Source organism: Lipophrys pholis, assembly GCF_963383615.2.
Source record: "Lipophrys pholis genome assembly, chromosome: 1".
Taxonomy (NCBI): domain Eukaryota; kingdom Metazoa; phylum Chordata; class Actinopteri; order Blenniiformes; family Blenniidae; genus Lipophrys; species Lipophrys pholis.
Window position 1 is genome coordinate 50226728 of NC_137635.1, and position 14633 is coordinate 50241360.

Below are 14633 nucleotides of genomic sequence, written 5' to 3' on the forward strand. Positions count from 1 at the left end.
CCCTACGTTGTGTATCTTATCAGTGTGACTGTGTAAATGCTTGTCTTTTTTTGAGCATTTCAGAGCTTAAAGTTGATAATTTGTGCTGCGTGCCGGTCGCTCCGCGTGAACACGAAGGGACGGCCGGGGCGGGGGGAGTGAACGCTCTTGCTCTCTCGCTGGGCGTCGACACTCTTTGACGCCCAACTGACTCGTCTTGTCTGTCGGTCGGGACATTTTCGGCACAGCGTCATCAGCGCTGACGTGGAAGCTACGTGAGCGCGAGGCACCGCCGTCCACCCTCGCTGTCATAAGTGACGAGTCCCGCGACGTAAAGCTCCGGTAAGTCGCCTGCAAAGCCGTCACATTTCAGGTCCGCGGGAGCAGAGACGACGTGAAATAGTAAACACAAGAAAATACAACAATGTTCTACCAACACCCCAGTGTCAGAACATGGCTGGCTCGGATTAGGACTCTTTCATAAGTGGTTCAGGAATTAAGGCCATTAACCTCCAGGAGCAGAACTAACAGGGGCGGATCCAGGGAGCTATAGTAGTCGGGGGCCCACTTCAAGGGGGCACCTAAAAAAAATAAAAAAATAAGTGGATTATATTATTTTTCTTTGTAAAGAGTTTCGAGCTGATGAACTTTATCCAAATACTAGGAATCATTGCTAGAATTTATTTAAGTTATTACAGTTAGTTTTGAAAGGTTCACGGTATCATTTCTTCTTCTTGGTTTATATACATATATTTCTTTTTCTAATGTCCAGAACTTCAGTTGAGCTTTTTATGTCCCATTGTAAAGACAAAGTCATCGTTTTGGCGTTTTCATTTGAGAAAAATTTTCTCATTTACACTTCAACGTTTACACAGCACGCTAAAAACAATGTAGATAGTATCTTGGGCCACTAGTGGGTGCTGTTGGTTTTTTTTTGGAATGAAACCACACACATGCGCAGAGAACACAATACGCTATAAATAAAGTTGGATCGCTATTATGGGAGACTCTCAACTATAAAACTACCAAGTCAGAGGAGAGTATGGACTGGGAGTTGTATCCGTCTGGACGCCGCCAGTAGCTGTGATTACGTGGACTAAAAGTAATCAGATTAAATCCTGACTCAGGTAAATTTGCACCATATCAACACTTCAGCCGAATTATATTTACAACATCCAATAGAAATTACTGTCAGATTGTAGGGGGTGGTGCAGTCCGGTTTTTGATCCGATCATAATCTATGTAAATGGAACATGATGTCATGACATGGAGTAGTTTCAAAAAGTTGCGTTGTCCCCCGTTTCCACGGAGACGGAGTTGAGTGTTTTTGAAATGTACCCTCATCATGTCAACTGACCCCCAAAATGCAATGAAAGTTGGAAATTTTCACTTGAAAACATCGTGTTGGTTCCTTTTAAGAGAAGTAAATAGAAAATAAACTTCCAGGTACGTTTGTTTGAAGTGCAGCTGATGACCTTTTCCACAACTTCTATACTGCTTCAGGATCACAGGGTTGCTGGAGCCACTCCCTTCTAACTATGGGCAAGAGTAGGACATACCCTGGACAGATTGCCGGTCCATTACAGAGGAACCACAGAGACAGACAAACACACACACACACACACACTGACATTCACACCAAGACACAATTTAAGGTCACCAATTTAACTCACGTGCACATTTTCTTCTGAATACTGATGGATAAATCCCTAAAATAATCTGAGAAAATAGAGTGTGAGTTGCTCAGAATATATCAAATATAATGACATCAGCAGTTTGCACATTATCACAAAAGACTGATCAATAGTCTTCCCATGCCCCGTGTACTCGTCCTCCACAGATTCAAGACGAGAGTTTAAGGAACAGTGCTACTAATTCACAAAATGTGAGAGTCGTAATATTTATAAAGCTGGAGGAAACCAGAAAGAAATCAGACGTTACCAATTTGAACGGTGTATTATCCATGAAAGGTCACGATAGCCTGTGGTCCACTCACAGACTGGAGACGTTTGATCATGTGATTCACCAGACTGGACTAAAGAGCTGAAGTGAAGCTGTTGACTGGCGTTTCCAGGTGACTGGTGATGGATCAGCTTGACGGCAGTTTAAACGAGTCTGCGACGGACGCGGAGGAAAACCCGAGTGAGACGAGTCCGCCCGCTTCGACTCAGGTACAAACACACACCGATTGTGGTTTGATTTTTAATGTGTGTGACCGGCGTCACTGTGGCCAATCGTGTGTGCAGGGGTCGGTGACCGGCGAGTCTTCGGACGTGACCGTGGTTCAGCTGCCCGATGGTCAGACGGTCCAGGTCCAAGGGGTCATCCAGGCGCCGCAGCCCTCTGTCATACAGCCACCGCAGGTCCAGACAGTTCAGGTGAGTTCCCGCTCGCATCAGTGCTCATTTTCAATTCCACGGAGCGAGACGGAGATGAATGAAAAAGTATGACGCCGTTTGAGGCAGGTCCAAGTTAAAGTGTCAAGATATTCTTTTTGTTGAGTAACTAAACTTTAAAACCAAAAATATCAAGTTTCCATCTCCGGTGTCACTCGACCGAAAACAGGGATGGAACACTGGGAACAACACACACCGTGTTCTGTTCAATAATTCACCGGCTCTGATGTCAGGCCGAGCGTCTCCGTGAATGAACGTCTCGCCGCGGCATGGAGGCGGTGTCGCTGAAGGCGGTGTCGCTGAAGGCCTCGTGGTCTGTTAGTAGGATTGATGCGAGCAAACCAGGAGCCGGGCTTTAAGCTCATCGGTCTCACCTTCAAGTCATTCAGGAAATGTCGCGACAACTCCACAAGCGACTCGGATCTGAACACGTGACGGTCGTCAACAGTGAATAGACTGAAAGGTGACTCAGCGCTTTTGCAAGTCTGAACCTCATCGCGTATGGTTGATGTTTTGCCATTACGCAATCTAATGCCTGGCAGTTGTTACCAGCGCTCCTTCATGATACACCGTGGCGTGCATCCGCAGCAGCAGCGTTTCAGAAAAGTTGTGTTTTCCACCGTTCCCATGAAGACGGAGCGTTTTTTCCAAAAAGTTCCACCTCGGTCGCCGTTTTCAAAAAGTTGTGCTTTCCGTGGCTCCGATCACCCAAAGCAGAGCAAAAGTTTCCTGTTTTCACTTGAAAACTTGTCAACGAAGCCTAAAACTTTAGATCTGCAGAGTATAAAAATGCACATTGCATGGCAACATAATTCATCACACTTCGGTCAATCTTTTTGGCGATGTGGATATTGCGCATATTGATATTGCGATAAGTTTTTGCGATATATTGTGAGGCCCTAATGTACTTCATTCCCTCCGCTTCGTTCGTCTTAAACAGCCACCACACGCACGCACGCACGCACGCACGCACACACGCACACACACACACACACAGCCTATTGTCGACGCTGCATTATTTCTTGCTTTTATTCTGCATAAACCTGAAACTTGGAACATCTGGCCTCGACTCTATTGTCAGTAAACGGACGAGGACACGCCTCTGTTTGACCCGGTGCTTTTGTGTGGCGCTGATATTCTCCTATTGTCGTGTCAAAACATTCTTTGTGTCGGTAATGATCAACCACTGTGCATCAGCATGAGTCATAAACGTGTACCTATTGATGACACACAACCCGGTCAGCATTGAATTTACAAATACCAACTTACGACTGACAAAATATGGAAGTTGCAGCAAAGAGTATGCGAGCACTTGGTAATGTTCCTAAATTTTCGAATCGGTAATAAAATGTAATCTAATCCCGAAGCCATAGATTTTTATCGAGCGACTGGGGAAGGGAGGTTTGTCCCTTTTGACTACCGATACATGATGGATTTGCCAGTAACTATTATTAACAGTGTGCAGCGAGCATAAAGACTCCACCACATCACATCGATATGAGGCCATTAATTCTATAGTGAAGCACGGTGGAGGGAGCATCATTATGCGGCGCTTGCCGTCACTGCTGCTTAAAAAGCTCAAGAATCTTCAGCCTCCTAATTATTATTGTTAGTCTCCCAACCTAAACCACCGTCTCCTCGCTCCCCGCCACTCCCTGCGCCCTCACTGTTTCACTGTCCTCCTTTCCTTTCATGCACGTTCTCTGTTTTACTCGTCCTCGCCTTCATTCCTCCAGGCTGTAAACAACTTTTACTTCTCCAGGTCCTTTTAAATTTTTAATCGGTTTAAATGAGATTCAAATAGGGCTGGGCAAAAAAAAAAAAATCGATTTAATCGAATTTGTAGCTAAAAAAGATTTTTATTTTGCAAATTCAAAGTACTTTTTTCAAGTTCATTTTTGCCGTTCCGTGTGGGTTTCCATTGTTGCTGTTACACTTCTGCTTAAAGCTTGAATTTGTTGAATGACGGCGCCTCATTTACTTTTTATTCTGGGATTGTTTATATGGATTTCAACTCTGAGGACAATCACAGCAATAAAGTTGCACTTTTGACAATATATCTGACGTCTGCAGTCATTTTTATGTGCATTGAGAAAAATAAAATCGAATCGGAACTCAAATTTTTTTATGAAAAAAAATCATAGATAATTTTTTTTCTTTCCGGCCAGATCGCTAAATTCAACAAAAGAAATATGTGAATTTTTATACATCTGTTCAATAAACACGAATTATTCCATCACAGTTTGTGACAAATTCATGCAGATTTTCTTTTTTCTTCCCACAACTAAACAGTCGCATAACCAAAAAACTAAATAAAGAAGTGTGTGGATGATCCATGTCTTTACTACGCACGGAGGAGGTTTGACGTCACACCTGCCTTTTCCAAGCGCACCCGAGCCGCACTTCAAAAAGTTGTGTGGATACATATGAAAGCCCCCCCCCCCCCCCCACGGTGATAACATCCAACAACAGGAGATCGCTGCCAAAATGCATGAAAAGCAACAATGTGTGTTCCTCGCCAGGCTTTTAACACCAGCTGCTTTCTCCAGATTGCCACCGTAGCGGAGCTGGATGACGAAGAGCCCGCCGCCGACGCACAGAAGCGACGAGATATTCTCTCCAGGCGGCCGTCATATCGGTGAGGAGACGTCAGCAGGAGACGACAACTTGCCGCCTGAAAGTGTTTTAAGGGTCTGCGTGGGAATCACTTTATGGATTTCTGTTCTTCGGCAGAAAAATTCTTAATGAACTTTCATCAGATTCGCCCGCAGTCCCAAAGATCGAGGAGGAAAAGATGGAGGATGAGGCGCGGGTTTCCAGCAGCGCCGCGGCGTCTGTGCCGACATCCGTCTACCAAACCAGCACGGGACAATACAGTCAGTGTTGACGCTCGCACTTCTGGGGAAGCGTCTTAACATCTGGGGAATATATGTTTGAAAGCTTTCAGCTCACACTAACGTGCGATTAAAAGCACCACAGTTCCTGTATTCACTCAAAAAGTATCTGCGAGGAAAGCAGATTTCACACTCAAGTATGAAAAGTATCATAAAAGTTGTCTTGACTTTCAGGTTTTACTTGGACCTGGTTTAAAACTTTCCCTCTGACTCCACACAGTTGCAATTGGCCAGGGAGGAACCATCCAGCTGGCCGGTCCAGAAGCCCTGCAGGGGGCCCAGGTCCCTCAGCCTGGAGCCGCCATCAGCACCTCAGAGCAGCTCTACATCCAGGGGAGCCAAGTGCTGATCCAAGGTGGGGAGCAAGTAAAACTGACAAACAAACAAACAGAGTACACCCATGATCTTAAATAATTAGAGCAAAAGCCATTATTATGTCTGGAGCAAGCTCTTTCTCTTACAGATATTCGAAATAATTTCATCCTTGTGCATTTTCACAGTAGTAATTTATCATATGTCATATTTTTATATGAGAAATCTGGTTTTTTTTTTCATGCCATTGCATGAAAGAGGCAAATCTGCCTTTTCCCAGCATGATGTTTGAGAAGAAATGATTATAAAGTGAAATAAATGGAGGGCAAAGCTCTTAAATATTTAATTCAAACTTAGATTTTGAGGATTTAATTGACTGTTTTGACATGCGCTTTAGTGCAAAAACCGTAAGTCAGACATTTACGATACAGATATGTGAAGAGATTAAAGATATTTAACATTCAAAACATCCTACTACTTGGAAAAAAATGCGGTTTTAAGACACTGGAGATCGTCTTGTAGACGGGACAAGTCAATTCTCAGATTTGACATTATAATGTACAAATAAATCTGTTTGAAAAAAAAAATGTTTCACATTAAACTACTGATGTCAAATATAAGACCTGTGGGGGGAAAACTGGGCTTCAGGAGCCAAAGGCTCAAAGCTTCAAGGTGAGTTTGTAAGAAACATTCACAATGCAGCTGTAGGTGACGATTTGTGGACGTTTCAGGAGGTTTCATTTAAAATTGTCTTTGAAATTTCGATTGTTTTTGTTATTTTCTGTAGTATTTCTTTGGTTTTGTCACAATATAGACATCTCCTATCACATATACTCGCCACCACAACAATGAAAGATGTTAAGATTTAAATGGAAAGGCACTGGAGATGTAATCGGGCTGAAGGAAAATGTAAAATGTGGACTCATATGTCATTGTCCACAGGTACACTCGCGTCCCCACATGGCTTTGCATTGTCATCACTAACACCTTTTACAGCAGTTTACAGCGGCTCCCTGTCGTCGTCATCGTTTTTTTTATTCCCCTCACTAAACTCGGCGCTATCCGCCTGGTACACACAGTGCTCCTTCCAGCTGGAGAGCTTCGCAGGAACCCCGCTGCAGAGCTGCTCGCTGACTGTTGGTGTTAACCACAGAGCGAGGTGTGAAGTACCAATCGGAGCTCGCAGCATGAAAACATTTTCAACTTGATCGGGGGCCGTTTAATTGCCGCAAGCCTCAGTGCGTCCGTCCGCACAAACCGCCGTCACGCGAGCCTTTTGTTTCTGGTGTCGGCTTCATATACGAAATTAAAGTCTTGCAAAAGTCAGGAAGTGGCGGTGTGTTGTTGAGAGAACGGTCTCCAACGCGACTAACTGAACTAACTTGGATCGAGGGAGCTCAACAAGTTTGCATGGCGGCCACTTGGGACACAATATCCTCTTGTTTGTTGAGCGTCTCTCTAGTTGCGTCACTGGGGCTAAAAATACACACCCTCCACTACCACCTCCCTCCCTCCCTCCCTCCCTGGCTCACATTGTGTTTCTCTCTGCTCCAGCATGCTGATCCACTGCAGTGGGGAGGAGGAGGAGGAGGGGAGAGGGGGGGAGGAGGAGGAGGAGGAGGAGGATCTCTAATCCAGTGTGTTTTACTGACTTCAGCGAGGCAGCGATGATGTCACTGTGATGTCAATGCCTGTAATTGTAATCTCGCTGCAAAGTTGGCGAGTGACCACTCGGGCACAGAGCGAGAGCCGGGAGAGAAAAGGGAGAAGGAGAGAGTGAAGCCAGGCAGCAAAAAGGGAAGGAGAGAGTTTCTTGCGCTGAGGTGTTTGTCCGCCGTGGTGCTGGATTATTGGAAATTAGAGATGGCTGTTACCGGGGATGAGACCGAGTCAGGTAGAGTTTTCCTTCACACGTGTTATATGCAAAGTACTTTTTTTGTGTGTGTGTGTGTGTGTGTGTGTGTGTGTGTATGTGTGTGTGTGTGTGTGTGTGTGTGTGTGTGTGTGTGTGTGTGTGTGTGTGTGTGTGTGTGTGTGTGTTTGTTTGTGTGTGTGTGTGTGTGTGTTGTCAGTGTGTGTGTTGTCAATGCATGCTTTGCAAATGTTGGTAGATGTTAAACCACACTGACGGCTACACCTGCTTATTGTTTCTGGCATTTGAAGATAATTTTTCTAACATTTAAAAAAAGCAACTCTTTTTTTTTTTTTTTTTATTCGTTTGACTGTAAGAACAGCAGCTTTTTCAACAATAGTCAAACTTTTACTTTGAGAAAATGAGATGAAACCTGCTACAAATTAAGATTTTCAACAAGTCAGAGGACATTTGGTTTGTACACCGAGTGTCGTTCCTGTCTGTATCAGACTGTTCAATACACACAGTTCCCCACACACACACACCCACACACACACACACACAGTCTGCTCTCTGAACCACTTCAGCGGTTGTCAGGCAGGCAGGCGGGGAGGGAGGGAGCGAGGAGGGGGGGGGGGGGGGGGGTAAGAAGTAAAAGAGCGGGTGGCAGCAGAGGGGTGTGGGGTAAGATAGTTGCCGCTTTGACGTCACTCCGGTTTCCTGGAACAGAAGCCAAGCAGGGAAGAGAGAATGCAAAACGGGCGAGTGAGACGCACACACTGACGTCAGCACAGCCCGAGTCATTCTGTTATCACAGCCAGAGAGAAACAGAGAGACCGTGTGTGTGTGTGTGTGTGTGTGTGTGTGTTGTAAGGGGAGAGAGAGAGAGAGAGAGAGAGAGAGAGCGAGAGAGAGAGAGAGAGAGAGAGGAGGACTGAAACTTCTCGGGAACAGAGTGACTGACTCGGTGTGAGCGAGCGAGCACAGAGGTCAACGTTTGAGTCATCAGCTCCGTGACTCAACTCAAACTGCTCATGAACTACATTTGTGTTTTCCCTGTTGTTTGTAACAAACATTTAACGTGCAATTTTGCCCAAAGGCGACGTAACAACCACCTGTCAGCATTACCCGCTGGTGAACAAACACAGGAGAGGTTCCAGCGAAAGACCTGCGGCGAGTCTCGGCAGGAAAAACAACCTCATCCGTCTCTTTAAAACGTCTTTGAAATGATCATTTACGTGAACGAATCAACACATATTGTTCAATAACAACAAATGGAATATAATCCAGCTGGCCATCTGTTCAAACCGAGCATGCTGTTCAGATTAGCTCCACTGTGGTCTGATAAGTAGCCGTTTATTTTCTGCTTCATGCACAAAGTTTCTCGAGGCAGATGGCAGCCAAAGCAGATTTAAATGAGCAATTTGTATTGATACGTACTGGGACAGATTCAGATTCAGGGCTGAACCATTAAAAATCCAGCGATTGTATTGAAGTCCAGTGAAGAGGAAGTGACTATGTTGATTTTCAAACTTATTCCCAGATTTAGGTTCTTTAGTGGCAAATAATGCGTTGTACCATGGAGTAGTGGGAATCTGCAGTGTGCACGCCATTTTTATTTTTAACTGTGATCCTGTGAGAAAACCATTTGATTCAGGCAAATTTGAGGATATTAATAGTGATATTTTTCAACACATTTCATGAAATAACAGCGTTGACTTGAAATGAGAGGGTTTATTTCCCTTTAGTCTGCCAGATGTGGCTTTTCATTTCTTTTTTTTTAACTGTTGAAATGTAAAATTAAATTTGTCTGTCCTTGCTTTTCCTCTTTATTTTGCGAGTTCTGGGCGTCAGAGGTAAAAAGGAATACACAGTCAGGGATCTGTCAACTCCTTCTGCAACGTTGTGTGTCAGTTTTAGAGCCAGTATGAGAAGATGAGCCTCCCTCAGAGAGCTTCAACCACACACCAAATATCCCCCATTCAAGTCTTTCTATGTCGTCTGTGACTGTTGCCCGAAAACTTTTCCCTTCCATTCATTTCTTCGGAAAAAATGGGAAAAGGCATTTTTCTCCCTCGAGCTCTTTGGCGCCACCCAGAGGCGGCTCACTCCTCTCTTTGATAATCACAGTCTTCATATCACAAAGTGGAAATACCTGCTCCCGGGGACAGTTATGGTCGGAGGAAATCGGTGCTTCAAAGCCGGAAGTGCGGCAGATGAGCATTCCTGGCCGAAAGTCTAACATCCTCTGGCGCATGTGTACTTTTTTTTTTTTTTTTTAATGCTTCGGATAAGAAAGTTGTTTAGAAGATGTAAAGCTTGATGAGGCGTCACTGAATTTGGAGCTTTCTCTCCCTCCAGCTGCCACCGGAGACATCCCCGCCTACCAGCTGCGATCGCCCAACTCGGGCCTGGCTCAGAGCATCGTGATGGCGGCGTCGCCCAGCAGCATGGAGAGCCCGTCGTCGCAGCACGCCGAGGAGATCACCCGCAAGAGGGAGGTTCGGCTCATGAAGAACAGGTGAGCAGCCCGAGTCTGGGAGGATTTGACAATGTGAGGAGGGGGGGAAAAAAAAAAATCAGCCTGTAATCGCTGCTTTGAGAGGTCGTTGCAATTAGATGATTGCTGATTGCCTCGAAACGTTTCAATCCTAAAATCCATTAAGCCGTCGCTTCATCGCAGGAGCACGCTCCAGATTCTACGTGTCATTTCTGGCCTTTAATAACATTTAAATACGCCAAGCGGTCGCGGTTTAAATCCAACATTTCAGAAAAGTTTCACGTTGACACGGCAGCGTTTTGAAAACGACGTCCATTTAAAGGACCGGAACGCTGAAAACTATGTTGTTTTTCTGTAGGGCCACTAGTGGGTGCTATTGGATGTTTTTGTAATAAAGCCACACACACACACACGCGCGTGCAGAGAAGAATACGCTATAAACATTAACAATGGGAGAACACGGACATTCGTAGGGACAGGCGGCAAATTCGGATTGTTTTTCCTGGCGTCTGTCAACTATTAAACTACCAAGTCTCAGGAGAAGATGGACTGGGAGTCATGACCCTCTGGAGGCAAACATTGTTATTGTCCGTCTATTCGCGCACGTGCAGCAGCACTTTTTTAAAAAGTCGCCCATCGAGTGGCGCCGAGAGACGTTGTCGTGTAAACGGACACCAAAAACGCAACGGTCGTCAAAGATTTGTGAAGGAGTGATGAAGAGTCACGAGCAGAAGGCCGAAGCTGCAGCGTTCTGCTTTCACTGACTGCACTCCGACTGAACGAAGGAAGCGAGTCCAAACAGCGCGACAGGAAACACGCTCCGCTGCCGCGGGATGGTTCACGGGCTTGTGTTGGATGACATTTTCACTTCTTCCTCTCTTCTCTTCCTCTCCAGGGAAGCGGCTCGCGAGTGCCGCAGGAAAAAGAAAGAGTACGTCAAGTGTCTGGAAAACCGCGTGGCCGTGTTGGAAAACCAAAACAAGACCCTGATTGAAGAGCTGAAAGCGCTGAAGGACATTTACTGCCACAAAGCCGAGTAGCGGCCGGCGGCCTGTGGTCAACGGGCTCGAGACAGTTTACAAACTTGAAGATGGGGAAGAAAAAAAAAAAAGGAAAAAAACGACTCTGGAACAAAAAAACAAAAAAAAAACCTGCTGGGACTGTCTTTGTTTCTCTGCTCACTCAGGCCCGATGTGCACCAAACTCAGAAGTGTGGCGGCGGGAATTGGAGTCCGCTTGAGCTTGCCGGTTTCGCTCTCGTCGCTTTTCTTTGTGCTCTTTGCATGTGAAGACTCTCAAAGTGCTGCTGCTGCCGCCGCCGCCGCCGCCGCCGCCGCCGCCGCCGCCGCCGCCGTTGTTGCACTCGGGGCGAGGCCGGCCCAAGAAGGAGGAAGAGGAAGCGGTGAAGACGGGTGCTTCCCGAAAAATGCGCCGCTCATTTACGCAAGGCGCAAAAGGGAAAAGGGGTCGGCCAGGTCTCGCCACCAGCAGCCCCCCCCCCCCGCTTCTGTTTTTGGTCGCTGCGTTCCTTCACCTGAAAACAACAGAGGAAGGAGAGTCACCGTCAAGCTTTCTGTAGGGTCTTGATCTTCGTCACCTGGTCCAAAATTTTTCTTTCTTTTTTTTTTTTTTTTTTTTAAAAAGATGGAGATATTTTATATTTGGTCGTTCATGCAGACTTTGAAACGTCAACGAGGCTTTAGGGAGGCGTTATCCGAACCCAAAGCGAGTTTCCTAAAGAGAATCTACACAAATTCCGACATAAAGTCTTTAAAATGAATGAAAGCTGTTTGATGTCGAAGCACAGAGAGTATCTGAATGTCCAAACTTTATATTTTATTACAATAGCTGACTTATATATATATTCTACAAAGCAAATGTTACTAATAACCTGTTGAATGTGCTGAAAAGCTTTAATGTGAATAAAAGAAAAATAAATTTGTAGACTGATATTTTCCAATGATTTAAAAAAAAAAAAAAAAAAAAAAAAAAACCCTGCAGGCGTCATTTTGTTGTTGAAATGATGGATATCTGTTTTGTTTGTTTGTTTGTTTGTTTTGGGAATGAAACTGTATTTGATTACGGCTTGATATTAACATGCTCTGTTTAAAGGGTGATGCCAATTTTTCTTTTTTTCTTTTTTTCTTTTTTGTAAAGAAGTTTTGTTTTGAATAATATATCATCTGGTGTTCATGTTTCTCTGGATGTTTGGAAACTGCTGGCTTTCTCTGTGGATGTTGAGTTGGTGTCCTCTGGTTAGGTTCTTCTCCTCTGTTCGGGAAGCACACACACACACACACACACACACACACACACACACACTCACTCCCTGGAGCATCAGACCCCGGAGGCTTCGCTCTCAGTTCTGCCGGAGCTCTTGAGCCTCCCAAGTTTCTCCTCCAGACCGTATTTATCCAGGCAGGGCGTCATCCTGCGGCCGGCTCTCATGTTTACCAGCCAAACAGCCTGTCCGTGGTTTGTTACTCGGGAGAGGTGCTTCCCATTCTGGATAAATCTACCGAGAAAAAAAAAAAAGAGAAAGATTTGAAATCTTCTGCTCTTTAGTTGCTTTTTGCGATGCCGTCGTCTTTTACCAGGTGTTCTCTTCTCTGTGTACTTCCTCCTTCGGAACTGAACAACTTTTTGTTCTTTAAATGATAAAAATGTTAAAAATGTGGCATTTGTTGTGGTTTATTCTTGTTCACTCTGTCACACATAAGGCCTTGTGAGTCAAAAGTGGCCGGATCGAGGCTCCAATGCGGCCAAAACACCAAGAAAAGGTCAAAGTTTTCAAGGAAAACATAGTTTTGTTTTTCTTTTTAGCAATTTTCTTAAAAGTAGCCGAATTAAAGGCATGCTCTCAGGGTGAGTTTGTAAAAACATGCACAATTCAACAATTCAGTTTTCTTGACATTTCACTCCATTTCACACGAGACGATTTCATTAAATTTGGCTTATTTGTCAAGTTTGTAGACGTTTTCCACAGTAATTGCTTTTTGTGAAAATACCGACATTTCATCATGTAAACGCTGAACCACAAGAAAGAAAAATTTCAAAGTTCAAATTTAAAGGCTGGCACTATTTTACCGGTCCAGCCCGCTCAAGATGAAGTGGGCTGGAACTGAAACGTGTCTGACACTCAAACACCGTAGTGTTATTTTTAACATGATCAGTTCCTCAAAAGAAAAACTACATTTTAAGATTAAAATGTTAAAATTGAACCGGCTGAAATTGTCCAGAGCCCAACAACATGAAATTACCTCTTGAAAGTGGAAGGACATGAAATTGAATGGTTTCCATAGCAACCCCTGAATATAACAGTGACCTCGAAGGGTTCGCCGCTGGTAAAAGCAAAAGGTAATGTTCTGTGAGACGACAAGCTTTAATCGCCTTTTTATAAGTGTTCCAACCTCAATTATTGATCGGAAAACACACATCAAACATTTTTAATAACCGGCCATAACATGCAGAAAAAAAAAACCCAAAACAAATATTTTCCTTCGTTTCATACATTCTCTCTATCTCTCTCTCCACCGCATAACATTCGTCCTTCTTTTCTTTTCATACGTTTTCTCCCTCCAACACACAAAGCCGGTGAACAGTTAAAGACCTTCAATCTGCTGTTTGCAACACGGCCTTGCAGCTCCAGGAAACCGAAGCAGAAGCTTTATACTAGAAATATTTGTGCCGCATTAAAACATCAGCTGGCATGTGATGTGTTTGAATTCAAGATTTTGTGGTGAACTTCTGCCCCAATATGAGTGATGATGTCCTTGAGTAAAGCCAGTAGGAAAAAATAAATCCCAAGATGTACAAATTATATTTTCGATTGTCTATGCCAACAGCATCATAGTATCTGTGGTTAAAAGACACACTGCTTCAGTTTTGTTCTCATTCTTCTTGCACGGAGTCTATTTTCTATTTAATTTCCATGGCTTTTTTTCTTCTTTTTTTTTAATTTGAAGATCTGCATGGCCTTTGGTCTAATGTGACTAGAGTGGAAATTTCCAGCTTGAGCCCAGAGACATACAAAGTGATTCAAAGCCCTTTACCTTGACACCACAACAGTGCCAGGCTGTGGCAAGGAGGACCTCTGCTGGTCATCACGCGCAACTGCAGATCAGATCTTGTGAATAAACCACGCGAAAGAAAATGTATAACTTGAACTTTGCTCCAGATTTAACCAGATATAAACACTTCTCGCTCATATTTTGGTTAAAAGAGAGTGTTTATTTTTCTTCGTGAGAGAAAATAGTCTTTGTGAATGACGTGGCATTTTGCGGATAGACTGTTCAGGTAGCACCTGATCCAGATTGATAATATAGAAGCAAAGTATGCAGATTAGATGTTTCTAATCCATGTTTGTGAACGATAGGAGGAAACTGGTATTCCATGCACAGGTAGAACATGCAGATCCTGCAAAGTAGGCCCAATGTAATCCTGGACTTAAACTGGGGATCATCTTGCAGTGACTGCTGATCACTACATCACTATGCAGCTTCTCTAGGTCGAATTGTTTAATTTTATAGATGCTCATGTGTGATATTTGTAAAAGCTCATGTCACATCTGTGAGACACACGAGAATAATTTCAAAAGTGTTAATTGTGTAATATTCACTTGATGAATAAAACTTGAATATTGAAATGAGAGTGGATTTTTTTTATTTTTTATTTTTAATGCATAAACTGCATTACCAATA

At 44.1% G+C, this 14633-nt stretch overlaps 1 protein-coding gene across 1 annotated transcript; it reads left to right on the forward strand.

Moving 5' to 3' along the window:
• The first annotated feature begins 223 nt into the window (after nucleotides 1-223).
• LOC308111479 (cAMP-responsive element modulator-like) lies at nucleotides 224-11954 on the forward strand. The gene is made up of 8 exons (XM_080466395.1): nucleotides 224-321; nucleotides 2009-2150; nucleotides 2226-2357; nucleotides 4925-5013; nucleotides 5109-5251; nucleotides 5490-5624; nucleotides 9795-9954; nucleotides 10829-11954. The coding sequence occupies exons 2-8, from the start codon at nucleotides 2064-2066 to the stop codon at nucleotides 10971-10973; spliced, it is 891 nt and encodes a 296-aa protein (XP_080322521.1). The 5' UTR covers nucleotides 224-321; nucleotides 2009-2063; the 3' UTR covers nucleotides 10974-11954.
• Nucleotides 11955-14633: the final 2679 nt, after the last annotated feature.